Source organism: Musca vetustissima, unplaced genomic scaffold (genome assembly GCF_032173495.1).
Source record: "Musca vetustissima isolate MV318-11 ecotype Yass unplaced genomic scaffold, APGP_CSIRO_Mvet_v1 utg48367, whole genome shotgun sequence".
Lineage (NCBI taxonomy): Eukaryota > Metazoa > Arthropoda > Insecta > Diptera > Muscidae > Musca > Musca vetustissima.
The window spans coordinates 144,628-157,509 of record NW_026882453.1 but is presented as its reverse complement, the minus strand read 5'-3'; the positions used below and the strand labels follow the sequence as shown (position 1 = coordinate 157,509).

The following is a 12,882-nucleotide window of genomic DNA, read 5'->3' as shown; positions in this document are numbered from 1 at the left end:
CATGGATTTTTAAAAAATAAATTTCCAAGCATGGATTTAAAAAAACAAGCATGGATTTAAAAAAATAAATTTCCAAGCATGGATTTAAAAAAAAACAAGCATGGATTTAAAAATATTTTTTTAAGGCGTGGATTTAAAAAAAATCCAAGCATTTGTTAAAAAATATTTTTTCGTGACAACAAAAAGGCGTGGATTTTTCTTTGGCATTCTCTTGTGTTTTATTTAATAATTTAATTAGTATTTACAATTCTAAGACTAAGAACTAAAAGTATTTCCTTAAAATCTAATAAATGCGTAATAATACTTTGGAGCGGCATATAAGGTCATTCCATAGACCATACAACCATAAATTTCAAACATTTAGGTTCTTAAATTAATTTCGAAAAAATACCTAAATCTCTATCTTAAAGCTAACTATTCACAAATATTTCCCATAAATAAAAAAATTAATTTCCCATCTGATCACTCCGACCTTGGCCTATCTTGGACATAGACCTCCTCATCCGAATCCATATCACTTTCACTATTCTCCGATAGAAATTGTTGTTCTTCGGCACTTAAATGCGGATTTGTGTTATTTGTTGTTGTTGTTTTAATGACACTTGTTGTTGCGCTGGAGGGCAGAGTTCCGCCGCCTGTACCAATGGCGGCGGCCGTAGGGGCAGAAGACGTTTGATGTTGCTGCATATTGGCATAATGGGCTGCCGAACGTTTAGCTTGATTTGCCCGACGCCATTTGGCACGACGATTTTGAAACCATGTCTTCACTTGACGATCTGTCAGCTTCAGCTGTATGGCCAGATGGCGTCTCTCTTCGGGTGATAAATATTTCGATGAGATGAAGCGATTTTCGAGATTTTTAGTTTGTTGCGATGTGAATCGTATCTGACCACCCTTACGTTTGACACCAAACCCCGGCATATAGAAACCGGGATAACCGGCAGCGGCATTGCAGTAGAGGGCAGCAGCGGCAGAGGCATTGGCAGGGAAACCTGGAATGAGAACACAAAGAGATGGAGGAGGTGGGTTAGTTATGTTAAGGTAAAAAAATGGATGGATGGAAAATAAAAATATATTACAAAATATTTTTTTTAATATTTTATTCAATTTTTGAAAAGAATATTTTTTGAGTTTTTTATACCCTTCACCACACTGTGGTACAGGGTATTATGTCTTTGTGCATATGTTTGTAACAGGCAAAAGGAAACGAGATATACACATGGTTCCTTTTGAGAATATGCATAGAATCACTTTTTGAGTCGATTTACGCATGTCCGCCTGTCCGTCCGTTCATGTATTTTTGTGAACAAAATACAGGTCGCATTTATGATCCGATTTGGATGAAATTTGGCATCAGTCACTTATTTGGCCCAAGGACGAACCCTATTGAAATTGGGAAAAATCGGTTCAGATTTAGATATAGCTTCCATATATATTTTTAACCGATTTAATATAAATGATGCACCAAAGTCCCTATATATCTTTCGAATTGCACGAAATTTGGCGCAGCGTAATGAATTAGGCCTAGAATGATGTGTGTTAAGTTTCGTGAAAATCGGTTCAGATTTTGATATAGCTCCCATATATATTTTCGTCCGATTTAAGGTAAATGGTGCACCAAAGTCTCTTAATATCTTTCGATTTGCACGAAGATTGGCACATCGTAACGAATTAGGTCTAGAATGATGTGTGTTAAGTTTCGTGAAAATCTGTTCAGATTTAGATATATCTTCTATATCTGACCAAATGAAAAATTTAGTATATAATGCAGAATGACATGTTTATGGATCCAATTTCAGTTTACTGGTCCTTTAAAAATGCGACATCTGTTAGGATTAATCTGTTGAATATACACAAAGTGCTGAAGGGTATCACCGACTTTACTTCTTTCCTTACTGGTTTATTCATATATTTATTGTTAAGGATTTTTTTCTTTTTAACACTTTTATAATGATTTTTTAATATTAATTTTGAAGAATTTTGTATGTTTTTCTTCACAAAATCAATCTCCTAATCAACCATTTATCTCTAAATATAATTAAAAATTGTATAATTTCATGGCTACAAAATCATCAAAAATTTTATATATATTTATCATACAATTTTAAACAATTTTGTATTGTATTTTATTCTTCGAAAAAAAGATGCCTTACCAACCAACTATCTGTTGTTATATTGTAATATATTTATATTTTAATAATTACAAAATCATCACAAATTTTGAAAATATTTATCACACAAAAGTTCTATAGAAGTTGAGTTTGAGGACTGTTTGCAATTTTTAAAAATATTAATGGATTTCTTTTTAGATTTTTAGCCAATTTTAAATTAGTTTATCCAATTTTTAATTGTTTCATGGCTTTTTCGTTCAATTTTCTCATTTTTGGCAGATTATTGCTTTTAAACACTGTTCAAATTGCAATCACCAATAAAACTCCTAAAAAATCCAACCACGCGATAGCTTAATATGCCAATCATCATAAATTTGGAAAATATTTATCACACAAAAGGTCTATAGAAGGACGTTCAATTTTCCCTTTTTATGGCAGATAATTGCCTTAAAACACTGTTCAAATTGCAATCACCAATAAAACTCCTTAATAATCCAACCATGTGATAGCTTAATATGTCAGCCATTCACTTAAAAACAGATTAAAACAATAATGGAGTCATTCTTCGCTCTGATTGGTTGATTAGAGAAAAACTTGACTCTACAGCTCTCTTTGTTACATGTGGACGTCATGAGAGAATGTCAACATAACGGAAAACAATGCACAACCAATAGTAAAGCTAACAACAACTACACCAACATCTAACTGCATTACTTCACACAATACATTGTCACTATCTCTCTCCCTTTCTCTTTATAACGTTACTCCAGTTATTTGTGTAGTGAGAGAGCGTGTGTGTATGTGTGTGGTATTATGAAAACACACACCCACCACAGTCGTGTTCACTATAAAGCAGAGTTTGTTTGTGCGTGTTCTTGTTCAATGACGTCTTCATTATTTACTATTCATATAAAAAGAGACAATAAACTAATTCTTCTTCTTCTTTAAACAAAAAGAAGAAATTACCCGAACGCAGAACACACAAACCACATGACCGCAAACTCTTTCATAAGTAGAAAAATTCCGTAAATTATTTTTTTTTCGTTTCAAAATGTTTTATTTGGTTGGTGTCGTTCGTCGGTAATAAATTTCTATACTAAATGGCATTAATTGATAAATGCAATTTAGTTGAAGGAGATATACAAATTGACAAGACAAAATAGATTACGTTAACGAAATGATGATAGCTACCGAAAATAATCACAGTAGGCAGGCAGTAAGTGGTAGTACAACAACACAATAATTATAAATACCTTCGAAATACGTTATTAACGGTTATTTGTTTTGAGTGCTATCACCAATTTTGTATTTTTTTTTTTGAAATTTGATAACAATGGTGTTAATGAGGTGAAATTCAATTTATTTGTTGTTTTTTCTTCTTCTGTATAGAAAAAGAACCACTGATTGTGTATATATAAGCAAAAATAAAAAAAAATGCTTCAAAATTATCAAAAATTAAATTTAACATAATTTAAGCTATTACTATTTATTGATTGTGACTGAAGTATTTTTTTGTTCTGATTTCTTTTGATTTTACGACATCGACATAGCTGAGTATCTGCTTAGATATGTTTTTACGTAGGTATTTCTTAAAATCCCCTCATTTTCTGTTATCTGCTGTCGTCTTCTATACGAAGTTCTGGTATGGCCTTATCATTATCGCATTAATAATGGACATAATGATTAATCGTTGTTAATAGCATTTTTCGAATAGTTAATTCAAAACGAAAATCGTTTTAAGATAACATCCATCCATCTATCTATCCATTTGTTGACAGTCTAGGCAAAGTAAAAAGGTACTTCAAAATTTCATACTAACCCCCCTAAACTTCCCCCCTTGGACATTTCACACCTTTCGTTGTTGAATTTAACAAATAAAAATCTGAACCGAAAAAAATCACTGCCTATGTTGTTCAACCTTTGGTGCCCAAGTACTTTGTAACTCTGTTCGCATGATAAGCCCGCTGTTATGACGAATATTTGTCCCGATTAATATCTCTTAAATACACACAATACACAGATATCTGTGAGGCGTCACAATTGTAGATGTTGTAATAGTAATAATCAAAATGTTAGGTAGGCACCACTAAGGTGCGCCTATTTTCCTCCTGTTTTTGAAATATTTTTTCGTTTGTTTGAACAAATTGTTATAGATTTGTATTGACACCTTTCGTTGTGGTTTGATGTTGATGTTTGTTTGTCTTCATGTCATACATTGGCGCCAACACTTGATTTGAACTCCTGATTTGGTGTTTTTGTTATTATTTGTTTACATGTTTTTTGAAGAAGGGTTATTTATTGTGATACATATTTGTATGGACATTTTGTATATAAAATTGTCTGTAAGGTATTTTTTCAAGGAATTTTTTAGCCATGATTTTGTGGGGTGTTGAAAATCTCTTCAATTTTTTTTAATTTTAATATTAATTCAATTTAATGTTTAATAAGAAAATTTGTAAAAATCAACTTTAAGATAATTTTTTTGGTTCCATATTCTCTCCTTCATATGGTGTACATGACAATATAAGTTTTATGAAAAAATTTAATTTTTTTTAAAAATTGGGCCAGAAACTTCTTATTGGAACCTCAGCAAAATTAAGCGGTACCCTTAGTGTGAGGGTCTATTAAATATACATTTTCTGATAATAGTAGTACCTATCCAAAAGAAATTCCAAATTACATCCACTTCATTAATGCAGAATGGTGCGGCTAAGGCTTTCAAAATATCATCTTTACATATCCTACATGTGTAAAAAGTGGACCTATATTGTTTTTTTTATACCCTACACAACTATGTTGTCATTTATACCCTACACAACTATGTTGTCAGGGTATTATAGTTTTGTGCAGCTCCAAAAGTTTGTAACGCCGCGAAATATTGGTCCTAGACCCACCTTTAAGTATACCGATCGCCATATCTCGACTAGCTGAGTCGATCTAGACATGTGTGTCCGTCAATCCGTCTGTCCATTATAATTTGTAAACACGATGCAAGCCACAATTATGGACCAATCTTCACGAAATTTTGCATGTAGAATGGGTTCTGGCCAATGAAGACCCCTATTGTTTTTGGAAAAGATCGGTTAATATTTAGGGGATGAAATGGACCAAAAACTTTAATTTTTTTGTCGGTTTTTCTGGTAGCTCCAAAGGCCGCAATTATGGCCCAAACACCGCGAATTTTTGCATAGAGAAGGGGATCGGACCAAAGAATAAGTATGCTTGTTTTGATAAAGATCGGTCAATATTTAGCGGGTCAAATGAACCCTGACATTTGTGTGAAAAATGACAAAATTTGTATTCTATGTCGTATATATTTGCCCCTGAAGGACCAAGGCCCGAGAAGTTTGTAGCGTGTTTAAGAGGAGTGGTCTTTAAATTGATATCAATTATATGGTCGTATGTACTCAGATGTGGGAGTTACACTTAAATATTTACAGGTGCTTACGTATTCAGACATTATTTAGTAACCCAATACCACACTAGAGGGCGGAAATATAGCGCTGATCACTTTAAAATGTTCAATGAGGATCCAGGTATGGTCAGGGATATCGGGTATAATTTTTTGGTGATGATCAAATCAAAATTTTGGGATGAAGTGGACCGAAAACTTAATTTTTTATATTTTTTTCGACACGATCTATTGGCCACAATTATAATCCGAACATCACAGCACAAGGGAATCTGGACAAGTAATTGAAGGGTTGTACTCAATATTGGGAATATTCGGTAAATATGTCAGTGTAAGGAAGAGGTGCTGTCGATCTTTAATCGGGCAAGAGGGTGCAATTATCACGAAATATTGCCCACGCACAGAATAAACGTCGGCAGAATGTTAGAGTTCCGTGGTAGTTGTGTAGGGTATCATATGGTCGGCCCCGTCCGACTATACTGCTCCGCTCACTGTTTTTTTTGTCTGCTTTATGTCAGGAAGGTGACATACAGAAAATTTGGTTAAAATCTTGTATATATCGAAAACGGGAATGTGAAAACCTGTACCTATAATGAACATTTTCTTCATAGATGTATGTCGCACTCTCCGGATTTCGAAATGTCAATTTACAGTTTTTTCTGCTACAACCCTTTTGAAATACCGAAAACGGGCCGGAACCCTTATGTGGTTGCTATGTCAAAATGTGGTATTCTTTCGATCATATTCTGCATATCAATTCCCATAAAGACAGGATTTCAATTTACAGCTTCCTCGATTGGAAAATGCTGCTAAAATACCCTCAAAATAACGAAAATTAATCAGGAACTTTAAGTGTTTGGTAACGAGCTTTTTCCGAATACGGAACGAAAGCCTGTTCATGTTTTGTTCCGATTCTGATGCCGAAATCGGAACAAAATTGTGTGAATATGCTTACAAATTCAAAAAGTTTTTTCGGTAAAAATAAAAAAAAAATAAAAATCGGAAGGAACATTCGTAATACTTTACAAATTTTAAAGGTATTCGTAAAAAACTCAAGTGAAAAATAGGAAATTTTAAAGACATTTCCGATTTTCTGCATTATTTCGGACAAAACTCTGAAGGAAAGTTCGATAACGGAGAGAAAATACAAAGATTTTCGGATACTTCTTCAGAAATTCTAAAAAAAATCGTGCATTTGATCTGAAATTCGAAATTTATCGGATTTTTTCTAATAACGGATCCGTGTGTTTGATCCGAAATTCTGAAAAAAATCGGAATACTATCGATAATCTGAAAAGTCGCATGAATAAAAAAATTCGTTTTTCTTAATTAACTGTATACATTGCCTTTTAGAGTCGCATGAATAAAAAAATTCGTTTTTCTTAATTAACTGCATACATTGCCTTTTAGAGTATGTGAATATTACTCGGAAAGTAACGACAACGACACACCATTACATTTCCATTCAGAGTATGTGCATACTACTCGGAAAATAATCGAAAAAATGTTAGAGAATTCAGGAAAAAAAATCAGAGCTGGGTATGGACTTGTTTTGATCATATTCTACATATATGTATGTCATCCTGCATAAATACCGAATGCCAAATTACAGCTCTATTAGGTGAAATATACGGCCAACATTTTTAAAATTCTGAAAATATTTTCAAATAACTTTATGACTCGAATATGACGAGATTTTACACAATGAAGAAATATGGCCCATAAATAAGAATTGTTAGAGTTCGGCAATCTCTGCAAAGGGAACTAGTTCATTTATTTAATTCCATAGTTCCTTTTAGTTAATCGGTATACGTCAGATATCGGCCAATGAACGGGGTGATGTAGATAAATGAACAAAAAGGAATGACTGAAACAAAAGGAACTAGATGAAGGAAAGAACTGGACCTAATACAGATCGTCATTATGCAGAACTAGTTCGTTACGGAGAGACCAACGTCTATACCACAGTTGATGGACTAAAAACGTTTCTTTTAGGTCTGCCTCTAGACGCCACATCTCAACGAAAAAATGGACGTTATAATTTAGGAAATCCCATTTTTGAAGCGGTTCGCTACGCCAAGGGAACTATCTAATAACTGATTGTCCTTTTGCGGAATACTTATTTTGAACTAGTTCCTTTGGTATGATCAACTTATTTGTTAGTCTGGTTTTTTATTCGCTCTAAACGCCACAATTTGGACCTGAACCTAACGAAATTTTTACGGAGAAGGAAATCTAGCCAATGAATAAAAATGGGCCTTATAGTTGGGTAATCTCGTTCTAGAGCGGTTCGCTTTTTTAGTTTCGTTCCACAAAAGAAACTAGTTCTATTTAGTTCCATAATTCCTTTTAGTTCATTAGTAGACGACAGTTAATTGGACAATGAAAGAGGAGATCGAAATGAACGACTGGATTAGTTCGTCTTTTGATCCAATCATGCATCTCGATCTTCTCTTTCGATCTGTCGGTGAACGAGAGCGATAAAGGAACGGCTGGATCAAAAGGAACAAGGTGAATGAACGAATCACAACTAGCACCGGTTGTTCCTTTTGCGGAAAAGTTCTATTAAACTAGTTCGTATCGAAACGACCCAATTCTTATGGCTTTAGCGGATCAAATGGACCAAGACATGGAAATAAGAGATATAGATGTTTAATCAAATATCAATTACTTTAATTGATGTACTAAGATTTTCAAGGGATTACCCCACAGTAGAGTGCATATATTACGAAATTTTGCCAGGCTTTGGATTTAGATCCGCAGCTCATTGGAAATCATTGAAATTTCAAATAAAAATGTTTTTTCTTTGTGTAAGATGTAGTGGGATGGACAATTCGAACCAACATCGTACATGATCTAAATTCGGTATATAAATATAACAACGTTGAATGTTTGAAAGAAATCGGATACTTTATTCGGTTTACATAAAATATGTCGGATACGGAAGTTATATTAAAAGATTTTCAAGATTTTTTGGATTTAGATCCGCAGCTCATTGAAAATCTTCGAAATTTCAAAAAAACAATTCGACAATTCGAACCAATATCGAATATCATCCACGTTCGACATATAAATATAACAACGTTGAATGTTTGGATAATTCGGATAATTCGGATATTCGATTCGTTTTATATAAAAAATGTCGGTATAGGTTCAATTTTCGTTCTATGTATCAGAATTGGTCCCGCTAGTGCAATATGAGATTTTTCTCAGTTGCAACAATAAACTCATTGAGGAGGGATCTCAGTCAATTTAGATACCTCATGCCTTTGCGTTCGTCCCTGTCCACAATATACCGGTTCCCTTGGTACTGTATTTTCAGGATTTTTCTTGCCGAATTTACTGTAATCTTTCTATATTTTCCATTTTAGTGCTGTCCACATTCCGATTAACCACAAAATCTCCCCTGTAGTGGTAAATAAGAAATTATTGCTTAAATTCAAGGGACAATGTGCTGCCTAACGATCGATACGCTATTAAAGACTTCGAAAATTGTCAAATTACGCAAATTCCCTATAATGGTGTAATAGAAGCATGCAATATAAGACATTGGAATATCGACGACGCGGCTATGGTAAAACAAGGCTGATCTGCATAGCAGTATAGCAGTATTGTTGTTTATATTATATAAGTTGTTCATAGTAAGTTGACCGGGTCGGTCGCTATCGTGCTGTAGTAGAATATTGTGTTTTTTTTAAAGAACAAAGAGAGAGAATGTTTTTTCCAAGGGACATTAAAGTTGATTTTTTAAAGAATATTTTTCAGGACTTTCCGGAGCCGAAAATTTTTAAAAGAATATTTTATCAAGGCATAGCAGATGAGGGGATATTGTTGTGGATTTTTTAAAGAATATTTTTTTCAAGGACGGTCCAAGTTGTGGATATTTTAAAGTTAATTTTCAAGTACCATCCAGGGCAAACATTTTAAATGATATATTTTCAAGGCCTACCAGATTCTTGAATTTTTTAAATAACATTTATAAAGGGCCATCCAATTTTGACAATATTTTTACAAGCTCCATCATGTGCGTAGATTTTTTAGAATATTTTTTAAGCTCCATCCAAGGTGTGAATTTTTTTAAGTCTAATTTTTTAAAGTGGTGTTCCCCGCAACTTGACATAATAATTGCTGAATCATCAAACAACTACCTCAAAAAATGGCGTAATTTTCAAAAAAAAAATGTGTCAATGACTCACCTTCACAATCCAAAAATTGCCCATATGCGGGATCACAATATACCGTCGGTGTATTGGCGGCGGCACTTCGTACTCCATTAGCTGCCGCAGCATTAGCCATGGCCGCGGCAGCTGCTGCCGCCTGAAAATGGGGCATTAAAAAGGCGGAATTTTTTTGCAAATTCAAAATTTGTTGATAGAACAGCGAAGCGGCTGGATCGTACAACGAATCAAAATGTAAATTTGCAGGGCCGGATGGGGAAGTTGGCGCAGGTAATTGCGGATGATGATGTGCAGGCAATAACTGATTTGTTTGCAGGTTCTGAGGTAACATTGTGTTCGGCGATTCCGGTTGCTTTAATGTGAGATTTTTAAAGGCGGAGTATTGTTCAAGATCGGGTGTTTTTTGAGATAGGCTGCTGCTGTTGGTGGGAGATGGTAGAGGATACGATTCTCCCGTTGCGGTGGCAGGTGATGTGGCAATTTGTTTGGTTATAACATTCAAGGGTTTTATGAGAGGCGTTTTCTTTTCCGATTTTTGTTCCAAAATATTTTCTATTGAAAATGCTGAGGATTTGGAATTTGTCGTTGGTGTTGTTGTTGTGGGTGGTAAGGCTGTTTTTGTAGTATCCATTTGTTATGCTATTGTCACGGGAGGAATTATTACACAAAATAATGACCGATCGTTTGATATATTTTTGTGGATCGTTGTCGAGGTTATTTTGATTGGAGCACCTTTTCTGCATTAGCACCAAACCGTTGTATGGTCTAATTGATACTAAATTTCCGATTTTTCGACCAATAATAAAATTATTATTATTATTGTTTTCTTGTGTTGTGTGTGTGCGTGTTTGCCGTGTAGAACAATTAATCAAATCAAAATCGAAGTAGAATGTTTGCAGGTAATTGATATCTTTATTAATAGCATTATGAAGTAGCAACTTATAAATGCGGAGTGTGTACACACTTATGTTCTGTATATATGCGTATGAGTACATACATGCATACTCTACAAGCATTCGGTGGTTGGTAGGTGATTTTTTTGTGAGATAAGGTGTAAAAATGTTAACCCTTTGGGAGGGGGAACACAAAGATAAAGGGACAAAGTATAAATTGAAGTATTCAACAAAGTGGCGCCCAACAGAAAGGTAGATTTTTTAAAGAATACGTATGAGAAAAATCTTTAAAATCCCAAGCCAATTCTAGGTCTTGAAAAAATATTCTTTAGAATCCCAACCCTATTCTAGGCCTTTCGAAAATATTCTTTAATAAATCCACGCCTATTCAAGGCCTTATAAAAATATTTCCAAGAAATCCACTCCTGTTCTAGGCATTGAAAAAGTAATATTTAAAAATCCGCACCTATTCTAGGCCTCGAAAAAGTAATCTTTAAAAATCCGCGCCTATTCCAGGCCTTTGGTATGCCTTGAAAAAATATTCTTCAAAAATCCACGCCTATTCCAGGCCTTTGGTATGCCTATTCTTCAAAAATCCACGCCTATTCCAGGCCTTTGGTATGCCTTGAAAAAATATTCTTTAAAAATCCACGCCTATTCCAGGCCTTTGGTATGCCTTGAAAAAATATTCTTTAAAAATCCACGCCTATTCCAGGCCTTTGGTATGCCTTGAAAAAATATTCTTTAAAAATCCACGACTATTCCAGGCCATTGGTATGCCTTGAAAAATATTCTTTAAAAATCCACGCCTATTCCAGGCCATTGGTATGCCTTGAAAAAATATTCTTTAAAAATCCACGCCTATTCCAGGCCTTTGGTATGCCTTGAAAAAATATTCTTTAAAAATCCACGCCTATTCCAGGCCTTTGGTATGCCTTGAAAAAATATTCTTTAAAAATCCACGCCTATTCCAGGCCTTTGGTATGCCTTGAAAAAATATTCTTTAAAAATCCACGCCTATTCCAGGCCTTGAATGGGTTAATACATTTGTTATCACTAATTGAATATTGAATTCCAATATATTTTTCGAAATGATCGGTAATTAGTTAACTGTATATTTCTCAAATCACAATCATGTACTCATTGCTCGAGAGCGGAAGAGAGTTGTGTACGGTGAGAGGAAAACCAAATTTTCGACCATTACCAATGATAGTCAGATAGCAATAGCGCTATATTGACTTAGATAATGACGGACTCTCAATCATTCGGCTCCAATTGTGGGGCTGGGTGTTTGGTGGGCAATGGCGTTGCTCGTATTCGTTCTACGAAATATTGTGAGGAATTAGTTTTGATAACGCCCTCCAAATGAACAAACGTTCATATACGCAAACCCAGGAAATAGGGATGCCAGTGTAGAGTATTTGGAGGTCATACATTGGTTCCATTTCATATTGGGTCCTAGATTGAGAATCATAATTAAACAATTTGCTAAAGTTCAAAAAGTTTTCATTCAAAGTCGAAACTAGGTATATAATTGATTTAAAGTGTTTAGACATTTTCCCCACATTCTTGTAAATATGTTCCCTCTGAGATTCCCCCCATACCGCCTACCCTAACTACAACAAGTTAATTTTGTCACTTGTTTTTTGTTGTAAACCTATGACCATTTGTAATGCTATCAGAATATTGCTATGATTTTTTTTTTTTTTGCTTAATAGTTTATCTATCGATGTAACAGAGTCAAAGCGAAAAACCTGCACCGCGCAATCAAACTGATATATGGCCCTCTTAAATTTTCTGTCGATTTTCTTTTGAGCGTTTTTTTTATTTTAACCGCCATTGCCATTTCCACCTTGTACTGTTTTTTTGGTTTATGGAACGCTGTCCGTTCGGCATATTTGCCTTTGATCAAAAAACCACTAATTGTTAATCATTGCTGGGTGTTATCTGCTAACCGAAATATAAAAAAAAAAAATCGGTGAAATAGTAGCACCGATTCGTTTTTTATTTTGATAGTTTATGTTCTGATAGAAAATGAGTAGCCTGTTAAGTTTATAATTTATAACAATATTGATACTGAATTTTGATGGAATTTATCCAATTTGATACGAAATATTTTGAAAATAAATATTTCCTATCAAACAAAAGTTGGCTATTTTGTAATTATACCTATACAGCAATGTTTGAATCTATGAAATAACGATAGACAATATACAATTTCAGTTTAAATTCAATATATATTATTATAAATAGTTGGAAAATTATATACATAGGTGGAAATACATAAA

The 12,882-nt window shown here is 34.0% G+C and overlaps 1 protein-coding gene across 1 annotated transcript; it reads right to left on the bottom strand.

The window, feature by feature from the left end:
* Positions 1–462: 462 nt before the first annotated feature.
* On the bottom strand, positions 463–10,332 carry LOC133328861 (hematopoietically-expressed homeobox protein HHEX). Its single transcript, XM_061537371.1, has 2 exons — positions 9,720–10,332; positions 463–992 (listed from the first exon to the last, which is right to left on the bottom strand). Exons 1-2 carry the CDS (start codon positions 10,330–10,332, stop codon positions 463–465), a joined length of 1,143 nt encoding a protein of 380 aa, XP_061393355.1.
* Positions 10,333–12,882: the final 2,550 nt, after the last annotated feature.

Bases quoted from the DNA above. Each gene is read 5' to 3' on its own strand.
- LOC133328861 (XM_061537371.1), bottom strand. From the start codon at position 10,332: ATGGATACTACAAAAACAGCCTTACCACCCACAACAACAACACCAACG. The intron at 993-9,719 runs GTGAGTCATTGA...TTCTCATTCCAG, and splicing joins GCAATTTTTGGATTGTGAAG to GTTTCCCTGCCAATGCCTCT.